Here is a 12,162-nt window from a genome sequence, read left to right as displayed (position 1 = left end):
TGCCCACTTGGCTCTGAGACTGTAGTGGTTGCCAAGAGCCACTAAACTTTTTTTTTTTTTTTTTCCCTCTTATGAAAATGGCAAGAGAAATGTTTTCTAGATGGCTGATCAACAGTTTCCCTCTGGAGAGGAGAAGAAAATGGCTGTTTAGTAGTTAATTACCTGTTATGTTAGCTATGAAACTTATGAGGCATGAAAGAAGAGTAAGCCCACCTCTCCCGCTCCTCAGGCTGGAAACCAGGTGATAGGAGTCATGTTGGTGAAGGCAGGAACAGCAGCAGCGTCCTGAGGAGTCTGTTACTGAATGTAAATAGTTGCTTTGAATTGCTTGGTCTTATAACCCTCATTCCCTAGCCTGTCTATTGCACTATCTCAATGACCCTTAATCTAATACCCTCTCTAAATTGGATATGACATTGAGAGTTTATTTACGTACTTCACAAATATGAACCTTCTTTTTCTTAATTTGCTCTTTCTCTAGGTCAGCTGCATTTTAGTCTTTTGACTCTCAAACCAAAACTCTCTTTATTGCAAGTCTCTGACTTTTTGGTGTTTAATGTGGTCTATTAGTGTCCCAGAGTCAGTTTCAGAGATTATACATTTCTGCAGGTACAGGGTCTGCCAAGCTGGCTTTGCTTTAATGCATTTTACCATAAAAAATAATCCCTTCTTCCAATACATAGGCCTTACTTTTCTTTATTCCCGTAGGCGTCTTTGCTCTTTAGCTCTGTTTCTTGTAAGCCTCCTGAAGTTTAGTAATAGAACTTGGGAACAAGAATATTCAAATGAAACTTGGACTTAGATTTAATTGGGAAAGTTAATTTTGGTGTTTATCTTTATTAGAAGGCATGAATGGGTCCAGAGAACCACTTGTTCTATAATTTCATTTATCCATCATTTTCCCCATTATTTGGCATTTTCTGACTTTGTTAATATATGTCAGGGTAGTTTTTATTAAACATAGGGCCTTACTGGATACTTCCCAAGACACAAAAGTTCTAATTTAGCTTGAGGAATAACAGATTATAGACTAATACTTGCTTTTAGCCAGAGTTTAGTCCTAAGAGTGTACAGTTCCCAGCATGTATGTATTTAACATGGTTAAGATAACCTAAAAGCACAGGTTGGCAAAATTTTTTGTTTTTTTTCATCCAACAAATATTTATTGATTGCCTACCATGTGCCAGGCATGATTCCAGGTGCTAAGGAGTAAGTAAAACAAAGATCGTTGCCTTCTTGGAGCTTTTATCCTAGTAAGGAAAGTCCAAATTTAAAAAATTTAAATAAGTGAATTGGTGGTGGTTTAGTCACTAAATCATGTCCAAGTCTTGTGACTTCATGAACTGTAGCCCTCCAGGCCCCTTTGTCCATAGGATTTTCCAGGCAAGAATACTGGAGTAGGTTGCCATTTATGATGGTAAGTGCTGTAGAGAAAAAATAAAGAGATGGGGGCTAAGAATGCCAGAAGACCCACTATGAAGTTGACAGTTAAACAAAGTTCTGAAGAAAGAAAGAGGAAACCAGGTAGCTACCGAGCAGGGAAAGCATCCCAGGAAGAGGGGTAAGCTAGCACAGACGTCCAGAGGCAGGAACAAGGAACCCTGTACAGCTGGAGTGGAAAGTAGGGGAGAGTAGTAGGAGAAGGCATCAGAGAGGAAGCGGGGGCCAGATTGTCTGGGGACCTGTTGGTCATAGTGGGGACCTGTACGTCATAGTCAGGACTTAGTCTTTTATTCTGACTGAGACGAAAAGCCTTTGGAGAGTTTCAAACTTTGGAGTGACTTGATCCGATATATTGAATATGTTTAAGAAATAGCGCAGACTGCTGTGATGTGAATAGACAAGGGGAAGGTTAAGGGCAGAAACAGGCGGATGAGGAGGCTGTCAAATCCAGGGAGACATTGTGGCAGCCTGGACCAGGGCAGTAGCACTGGGCGTCTTAGGAAATGGTGGGATATTGGGTGTCTTTCGAAAGTAGAGTTAACAGGATTCCCTGAGGGTTGGTTATGGGGTTCTTGACCTGAACAACTGGAAAGATTAGAATAACTGTTTTAAAGGGAGATGAATGAGAGAGAAGCAGGTTCGGAAAGAAAATCTAGGACCTTGATTTTTTTTTAAAAATTTATTTTTATTGTGGTAAATATACATAATATAAACTTAACCATTTTTAACCATACAGTTCAGAGGTGTTAAGTATATTCACAGTGTTGTACAGCCATCCATGTCTAGAGCTTTTCATCATCTCAGACAGGAACTCCGTACCCATTAAACAGTAATTCCTCCTTCCTCCACACCCCCCACCCCAGCCCCTAGTAACCTCTATTGTACTTTCTTTCTCTATGAGTTTATCTTTTTTTTTTTTGGCTGTGCAGCTCAGTTCTTAGTTCCCTGATCAGGGATTGAACCCCAGGCCCTAGCAGTGAACGCACCAAGTCCTAACCGCTGGACTTGCAGGGAACTTCCAAACTTGTCTATTCTAAGCACCTCACATAAGTAGACTCAGAATATTTGTCCTTTTGTGTATGGTTTATTTGACTTAGCGTAATTTTTCTAGGTTCATTCATGGTGTAGCATGTATCAGAATTCCATTCGTTTTAAAGGCTGAATAGTATTCCATTGTATGTATATGCCATATTTTGTTTAATCTGTCTATTGTTAGACATTTGCATTGTGGAAACTACTGACTATTGTCAGTAATGCTGCTTTGAACATTGGTGTACAAATATCTGAATCCCTGCTTTCAATGCTTTAGAGTATACCTAGAAGTAGAATTTATTTGGCAGCATGGAAATGAAAGATGACCTTCAGAAGAACTGTTCTGGTGGAATGATGGAAGAAAAGCCTCTTTATAGTGACTTCAAGAAAAAACAGAGGAATTTGAGGCAAAATGTATAGATAATCTTTTAATGAATTTTGTTGTGAGGGGAACCTGAAAATGGGGCAGTAGCTGAAGGAGAATGTGGGATCTGGGGAGTTTTTGTTTTATGACAGACATTATAGAAAGTGTGTTTGTTAACGGGATTGATCCAGTAGAGAGAGAACACTTATTGATGCGGAAGAAGGAGGAGTGAAATGGCTTGTCGTTTTGGAAAAGCAGAGCTGTAAAGTCCTGGCAGGCTTGTCCTCTGCCTCAGCTCTCTCTGACACAGAGAAGAGAGAGCAGGAAAATCGAAGAGATGTGAACTGTGACTGTTGCTACTTTGGCGTCTGTGGAATTAGGTTTAAAGATCTTGATGGCAGCCTCTGGTTTTATTTGTGCCAAAGCACCTCAACAGTAACAGCTGGGCCCCATCCAAAGGATAAGGAAAAAAGAAAGTTTCTCCTTCCATCTTCATTTTTTTAAATGCATTTTATATATTTATTGACTGCTCTGGGCCTTGGTTGCTGTGCGAGGATTTTCTCTAGTTGCAGCGAGGAGGGGCTACTCTAGTTGCTTTGCATGGGCTTCACATCATGGTCACTTCTCTTGTGGCGCATAGACTCTAGGGCACACGGTCTCAGTAATTGTGGCTCAGTGGCTTAGTTGCCCCGTAACATGTGGAATCTTCCCACACCAGGAATTGAACCTGTGTCCCCTGCATAAGCAGGCAGATTCTTAACCTCTGGACCACCAGGGAAGTCCCGACATTTGTATTTTCTTCCTTATTTCACTGAAACCTCCATTTTTACTTTAGAGCCTTAGATCTTTACAGGCTACATCTTAGCAGGTAAATAAGAGTGAAAAATAATTTCACGGTTTCACATTACCAGGAGAAAGGCTGCTTTGGTAACGAAGTCTGACCCAAGGCCATAGTCAGCTTTAGAGTCATATTTATCGAACATACTAAACACAAGACATCCCAAGATAGGAAATGTTGAAATACCAAGTCAGTTGCACATTGCTGGAGAGCACTTTTCTGCCAACACCCACTTGTTCCTTAAGTTGTTATTGTGTGGCCGATATTCTTACTCTAGTTTCTGTGTCTGTCTTTGCAGAAGGAATAAAAGTCCTAAGTATTCACACAGATACGTTTTGTGATAGGAGCTCCAAAGGAGGCTTCTAAATTATTTTCAGAATTGCTCTACCGTTACCTTTTCACCCTAAGTGAGTCTGGAATGCGTCCAGCAAAACAACTTTGGCATATTCATACCTTTCAGAATGAATCATCTTCCTTCCCTTTAGTGAGAGAAGGGCCCTGTTGATCATTTCTGGCAGAATTTCCACAAATGTTCTATTTTTCTTAAACCTTCCAGTGTTTGACTTGAGCTGAATCTGGAGGTGGGTGCCTGATATTCCTACAGGAGACCTCTGAATCTCCCAATTCACAGTGGCCTATATTGAAAGATTAGTCAGTTTTGATTCTCTGGAAAGATGTCAGACATCTTTTTTTAAGAAGTTGTTTCCATTATAGGAAGTCACAAGTGGTGGGCCAAAAAGACTGTATAAGAATACTGTGGTAAAGCTCGGGGGAAAGTGGAAGGTTTATTCTTGCTTGTTGAGCATTATCGTCTTTACCTGGCTATGTAATGGAGAGTATTACCATCATAATGTTGAGGTGGATTCTGGGAATCCTTTGATCGCCTGGAAATTCAAAGTTTGTCCCAACTGGCCTGAACTTTTAATTTTTATATTTTGCAGTATCCAGACATAAGTCAAGAAGAATCTGATTCTCCGTTTGTTTTCATCTGCACAAATCCCCAGGAAATGATTGTGAAGTTTCCTATTAAAGGAAATCCAAAAATCTGTAAGTCACAAGCTTCGATGGTCTATTTTTTTTTTTTCTTTTTATCTTGAATCTCACTTGTTTAGCTTAAAATTTTTTTCTCTTTTTATCCTGTTCCATATCATCTCAAATACTTGAAGAATTAGAAAAATTCTATTTATCATATTCCTGAAACTAACACAACACTGTTAATCAACTGTTTAATATTAAAGTTACTGTTAATTAAAAAAATTCTTTTTGTCAATAACTTTAGTGTTAGGTTAACTACAGTATAGCCTTTTTGAAGCATACCTTGATCCACAATTATTGGTATATGAGTGAATCATAAACTTCCAGTTAGGACCCCATTACCTTTAAAATACTACTTGTAAGCCAAAAGAGTACATTTGCCCCACTGTACTGTTCTTATCCATTGTTCCTCAGTATTCAATCCAAGAATAAGACTTAACTTTTTGGAGGTACCACTTCCCACTATTGCTTTGATTACTGGTCCCAGAGGTCTGCTCTAGCCCTCTTGCTTTTCATCCTCTTTTTGAAACCTCTTGGTGGTTTTCTTTTCTGTAATGTTTGCTTTTATGTGTTTGTGATTATAGTACCCTCTGCATGTTCACTCTTTAGGAAGTGCTTATGACTTTATTCTTTCCACTTCCACCCCATCTTCAACTCCCAACTTCTCTGTTTAGTCATACACCAGGTTCTTCTATTTCCAAGCAATCTCAAGAAATGCAGAATGGTGTTCTCTCTTTCTTACTTACTTTTAAACACAGCATGAACAGCTCTCCCATTTGCTTGCTTATGTCAGTTACTGTTCTGTGCCTTTGTGACATTGCTCTCCCATTGTGTGAATTGGATGCTCCTAGGGCATGCATTGTTGTCAGCTGTGCACAGGGATACCTGACCCTGTGCCTCAGTTCAGTTCAGTTCAGTCGCTCAGTCGTGTCCAACTCTTTGCGACCCCATGAACCACAGCACGCCAGGCCTCCCTGTCCAGCACCAACTCCCGGAGTTTACCCAAACTCATGTCCATTGAGTCGGTGATGCCATTCAGCCATCTCATCCTCTGTTGTCCCCTTCTCCTCCTGCCTTCAATCTTTCTCAACATCAGGGTCTTTTCAAATGAGTCAGCTCTTCGCATAAAGTGGCCAAAGTATTGGAGTTTCAGCTTCAACATCAGTCCTTCCAATGAACACCCAGGACTGATCTCCTTTAGGATGAACTGGTTGAATCTCCTTGCAGTCCAAGGGACTCTCAAGAGTCTTCAACACCGTAATTCAAAAGCACCAATTTTTCGGCGCTCAGCTTTCTTTATAGTCCAACTCTCACATCCATACATGACTACTGGAAAAACTTTGTGCCTGGGGACCAACTATTTTATAAATCTGTTCTATGGAGAAGTAATTCTCAGAGGGTAGTGTAAATAAAAATCACCTACAGAGCTGTTAAAACACAGATTCCTGGGCCCTCTCTCAAGTATTAGTAATGCTCTTGGTTAGCTGACTACACAATGGATAATACTGCTTTGAGGCACAAAATGAAATGCTTGGAGTATGAATTTAGATGAATGTATATTCCCTCCAAAATTCAGGCAACTCTGATGATTTATGAAATACATTCTTGAGATTTCCTGCAAGTCAGAAAATCTGAACATAAGTTGCCCTTGACTTACACAGATTATTTACTACATACTTTACCTGCACTGTTAGCCAAACGGCCCTGGAAATTCTTTTTCTTTCTTCTTAACTATTTAGGATTTAAATCTTCCTTTTTTTCTCCTTTTTAAGTTGTGAAATTATACCCCTTCCTACTCTACTCTGTTCTTGCCTTCCCGTAGGCCCTGAGGACAACACTGGTGGTCAGCCTTCTCTCCCAGACCCACTGCTATTTGATCTTTAGTTCCAGTTACCTTTTCAGAGCTTCCTCCCTATCTTGGTTCTCATCTGCTGCTTAAACTCTTGTGAGAAAATATTCTGTGGAAACAGAGTTTATATATTTCTCTGAAATGTTTTACTTCAGCACTTTCTCATCTCAGAGACTCACCTTCAGCACATATATGACCTTGGTTTTTATCCACAAGGTTTAATAGGGGTTGGAGTGAGTGGTAATCTTAAGAGAAAGTTTTTCCCTATTGCTTCTATTGGTTAAAAGCTTTAAAAAAGCCAAAATGGGCTGTGTGCTTCAGGGACAGCAGGGCTGGAAAAACACTCTGAGACTGCAGCTTTTCCCATGGTAGACCAGGCAAGGTAAAACATGGGTCAGAAACAGTAGGTGAAGGGGGTGAGTGGGGTGTGGGGCAAGAATAGAATGACCAATCCCCGTGTTTCAGAAAAAAATTTTCTGTTGAGAGGGAGCAAGCCAGAGGATTTAGTCTGGTGTAAGGTTTTCATTCCCTCCGAGTCTTCATTCCTTGATCCTTCATTCATCTTTACTATCTTTAAAAAGCTTAACACTTTGTCAGAACTTCCTTCCCTTAGGCCATAGAGGCCCACCTCCAGTAGTTCACAGCTGGAAAAGTCCTTAATCCCACTGCCATAGGGAAAAATACATACTTGGCTCTTAATTTGGAATGCTTCACATTTTCTTCTTAGAGTATTGTTACATGAAGTGGTTAACTTCCATGGTATTAATAATATTAGTAGTCCAGTTACAATTCTGTGCCTTAAATATTTTTTCTTGTGTGATAGCTTAGGAATTTAGCCACTCTTCATAGATTAGTTCTATGAGAAATTTATCTTAAATTGCAAACTTCTGACTTGCAAATAAACTTCTACAGTATAATTTATTTACATGTTGTATTGTGTGTGTGTGTGTGTGTGTGTGTGTGTGTGGTTTAAATTAAAAGCATATATTTTTATTTATTTATTTGGACATGTAAACTTGAGTTTGCTTGACCTGAGGATAATTGTGCTTCTTGAAGTTAAAATAATTCACAAAACAGTGCACAATATGAAATCACTTTGGGTATGTGTCTGCTCAAATTAAGAAATGCAAAATAGTTAAGTATAGTAGAATATGTAGGTTGAATGCTCAAAGAGATGAAGGAAATTTTTTTACTTTAAATGAACTACATGCTTTAAATTCATGCAAATTCTGCCTTATATCATATGCAAAGCTTGTGAAAATCCCTATGAGAGTTCTATCGATTGATGGCAAATAGTTTTTTCCCTTTTAACTTCTCCCCCATCTGCTGCATATGCATTTGATTTTCTTTTAGGCACCATGATTGAGGATGTGGTTTAACACTGAAATGCTGTGCGTACTAAATGTAAAAATATTGGGGAAATACAGAAACTAAGCATTATCACTCTGCTTTTAAGAGAGTATACTGTATATTACTGTAGTTAACTGTCCAGATCCCAAATCTTAAAAAAACAGGCTAACCTAGAACTCAGAGTTCAGAGGGCATCCACAATAACTGCTTCTCCGTGCAAGGAATCCCAGGTCCTGGCCTTCATTGCCCAGCTGACCTAAGGATTGCCACTATTGGTAGTCACTATGTTAGGAATGCAAAGAAGTTTTTAGTTGTAAGGAGCTCACAGATTGCTGGCACATGTATGGTTTTCTTAGATTAGCCTAGGGGATGAAAAGGGGATGAAACACTTCTGAATCCATGGGAGTGCCCTGGAAATCCTTCTTCCTTTCTATCTCTTTTCTCCTATCAGTTTTCCATTTTATGACATCATCATTGAAGCCAGAGATTAGTTTGCCTACCATTGAGTGCTTTCCTCCAATGGGTTGATCTTATCTGAGCTGTTCTCACTTGAGGGCTTTCACAATCAGACTGGAGTTTTATGAAAACAATATTTGGGATATTCTTATACAGGAAAGCCTTGAGAATGTGAAGAAAGTAATGTCTCTCTCTTTTTTTTAATAAGAGGAGCCTGAAATAAATAGTTAAAAGTCTTGCCTAGAGATGCTGGTAAATTTGGTAAATTAAAAGTACAACTGAGATCATAACTACGAAACACAACTCCCAAGGCTTAGCATAAATAATACAACTACTGTTAATTTTTCAGAGACCTCTGAACTTATGAAGCACTTGAATGTATTTTATTTCAATCAATTGCTTTGATTAAATGATTTAGTGTATATAAAATACTTGGTATGGCGCTTCGTATTCAGAAAAGCACTTAGTATTGGCTGTAATCCTCTCAGCAACTTTGTAAGTTAGTAGAAATTTTTTCTTCCTTTCATTTTATAGTTGAGTGAACAGGTTTACAGAAGTTGTATTTTGCTCAGGTCTTTCTACCTCCAGATTTCCTGCTTTTCTCACTTTTATCACATTGCCTCAGAAACAAAGTATTCCTATTTACATTTCATTTTTAGGCCAAAGTATCATAGAGCTGCAAAGGGCCTTCAGTGCTGTGTAGTCCAGTTTCCTCACAGTATTGAAAAAGTTGAGGATAAGAGTGACTAGGTGACTTCCTCAAGGTCATACAGATAGGTAGTCTGAGAACTAAAACTGGGACCTGCGTCTTCTAACTTACTCAGTGCAGAGAACTAGAAGTCTGGAGTCCTAGATGGAATTCTAAATTCTGTCCTAACTTGTTCTAAAAAGTTCAGTGAGAGGCAGTACTTCTTCGTACCTCTGGGTACCACCACCTTTACAATGAGAACTCTTTTATGTTTATCTGATATCTGCTATTTTTGGTTACTTAGTAGTTCCCAAATCTTTACAGTAAAGGTTCTGAAATTTGCAGTGCCTGCTTTCTTTAATTCATTTATTGAGCACCTACCATTTGGCGGTCACTATGGTAGTCTTAGGGATACAAAGGCAAATTGGCCTCATAACAGGGCTTTTTGCCAGATTGCTGGCACATGTTTGGATTTCCAGCAAGGCAGCCTGGGGGATGAAAGAACTCCCAAGTCCCTGCGAATACTCTTATGTTTCTAAAGCCCAAATTAAAATCAGCATCATTGTGATTGTTGTGGACATCATTTAGGGTCTCATTAAATGATGGTTTCTAAGGAAGCCCAGAAAAGGAAGTAATGTTATTCCAAAGGCAGGTGTAGCCCTGGACAGATGAGGAAGAAGAGAAAAATTAAGAAAACAGGGAGGAAACTTGTTAAATTGAAGTAATTTTTTTTTTTCATACTCTCTTTGTGCAGTATTCAGGACATGAATTCTTATCTTGGTTGGACAAATGAGGATACTGAAGTCCAGACAGATCAGATGACTTGTTTGTATCAGACAAAGAAGGACTGGAACCTGGGTCCCTTGACTTCTTGTCCAGTGCTTGCTCTCTTGCACCTGATTACTGCGGCAAATGAAAAGGATAGAGTGCAAGGGGCCGGGGTTGTGGGTATAGGGCTGTAGTACACCCAGCTGCTTTTGTTTTGGTGTTTGCTTGTTTGTTTACTGCCAAGGCTGAACTGAACTATTTCTCTTTCCAGCATCAGCATCTCTATTGAGTTAAATAAGACTTTTTCTGGGAGAAAGTCACCTGCCAGCTCTGTTCTCAGGCCAGACAGACAGGAACTCTGTTAAGTTCTTCCTGAGATGGATATTTCTTAAGGCGGCTACCACTGAACTGACCTTTATCCTGGTAGATCTGAGAAGTCAGAGGTCGGAGACCACATCTGTGGAATACCTCTCATTAGGGTCACCTGGGACAGGAATGTTGCTTGTTTTCTAACTTTAACACTTAGAGGAGTCATACAGCCCATGACCTTTGCCCTTCTTAGCTGGTGATAGGGCCCCTTTGTCAGAAAAGCATTCATGTGGATTCTACTTCACTGTTTCAAGTCACTCCCCCTATTAAGTCTGAGGCAGCAAAGGAGTGAATTGAATTGCTTTTCTCACTGTGAGGGAGATTCATGCATTATGCTCAGCCAGTTAACAGGTCAGAGGAATGAGTTTCCCACTGTGTGAAATGTCTTCCTTTATCATGTTTGTATTCTTTAAAAACTTGCCTTAGTATCAGACACTCCGGAAAACGTGTGGTTTTTTTTTTCCCCCCTAGTAACTACAGAATTAGAAATACTAACTCCTTCAATTCTTGCTGTGAATGCTCATTGTGTTGGTGTGCAGACGCTTGTGTGTCCCTGGACAGTGTTCCCACTGCTTCCTCATTCTTACAGAATGAAACTCTGAAGTTTGAAAGTGTCTGAGTCCTGGAGCAAGATAATTGAATGTGACAGGAACACAGTAACCAGAAGACCTGAGAGGCCATGAAAGATTTGCATTGCAAATATAAAAAATAAATAACGAGGCTTCTTTTTCTCCCTTACAGGGAAACTGGATTCCAAAATCCATCAAGGAGCAAAGAAGGGGTTAATGAAGCAGAATAAAGCTGGCTGACCCAGGAAAAAAGGAACTCTACAGCATAGTGGAGTTCTGTGTACTAAAATTTCTGTCCACTGGTCTTTTGAAATTGAAGCAGTAGCAATCTAAGGACTTGGCATCAGGCTTTAAACTTCCTCTCAGAATTTAAACTCTTATCAAAATCTGTATATTTTTCTTAACGAGATTCTTACTGTATGTAGTGGGTCAAAAATCTTTGGATACATTATTTATAAAAACTTATTTTAAAAATTCTCAATCTTTGACATTTTTCTTAGAATGATACAGAAGAAAATGGACCAAGTTGGAAATTTCCTCTCTGAGGCTTGGATTTATTTTAGTTAGGGAAATTCTTAACCTAGGTTAACAATATTTTAAGGGACCACTTGAATTTTAAAGTGTTTTTTTCCCCCAAAGTGATAACTTGGTGGAGTGTTAGGATGTTTGAGGAATTCTATGTTTAATACAAACAAGTGATGGGAAGAAAAAGTCCCCAAACTAAACAGGTTTGCTGCTCTAGTCCAGCATCTCTTCAAATGAATAGTGTTCAAAAACTGAGTACTTCGTTGGCAGATTTTTGGGGGGCAGGCGGGGCTGGGGTGGGGGTGTAACCTGAAGAGGTGCTGCCACTTTGTTCTTTGGTTTGAGACATTCGGACATGAGAGGATCAGGCTGGGACGAGATGGAGGCACCTGGTAAAGCAGCATGAAACGGCGCTGTTTATTTTGTTGGTATTGCAAGAGTATCATTTGGCTGGAGCAGTTAGAAACAAACAAAAATAAAATCCATTCAATAAATGCATCTAGATAACCCCAAAATGCTGAAACCAAGCCCGTTAAGGCATCCATATCCCAGGAAGCTATGAGTTTTGAAAAAATAGGTTGGTTTGAAATGAGACTTTTTACTAGTCATTCTGGTCCCACTTAGTGAAGTACTTTTTTTTCTGAGGCTGTTCAGAAGAGCTGTCAGAATCTCAGTTGCTGGCATCAGGAAATTCATGGTCTTCAGTGTGTATGTTCTGCTTTTTATAAAGCAGCACTACCACACTGGGGAAGTTGGATTCCCTCCAGCAGTTGTGTGCATGACTTAAAAAAGAGAGCACAAGGGAGAGAAAAAAAAAAGTGCCCTGTGTTATGAAAAAGATTAATTTCCCCTTTCTTTAATCCTTCATATTCAGTG

The 12,162-nt window shown here is 39.4% G+C and overlaps 1 protein-coding gene across 1 annotated transcript in view; it reads left to right on the top strand.

Moving 5' to 3' along the window:
- The window catches only part of TRIP4 (thyroid hormone receptor interactor 4), a 51,880-nt gene extending 40,642 nt beyond the window's left edge, over positions 1-11,238 (top strand). Inside the window, 2 exon segments of the mRNA NM_001046351.2 lie at positions 4,619-4,724; positions 10,934-11,238. Coding sequence (NP_001039816.1) covers positions 4,619-4,724; positions 10,934-11,001 — 174 coding nt within the window. The 3' untranslated portion in view covers positions 11,002-11,238.
- Positions 11,239-12,162: the final 924 nt, after the last annotated feature.

Source organism: Bos taurus, chromosome 10, assembly GCF_002263795.3.
Source record: "Bos taurus isolate L1 Dominette 01449 registration number 42190680 breed Hereford chromosome 10, ARS-UCD2.0, whole genome shotgun sequence".
NCBI lineage: Eukaryota > Metazoa > Chordata > Mammalia > Artiodactyla > Bovidae > Bos > Bos taurus.
The sequence above is the reverse complement of the archived record's forward strand: the minus strand, read 5'-3'. Positions and strand labels throughout refer to the sequence as shown.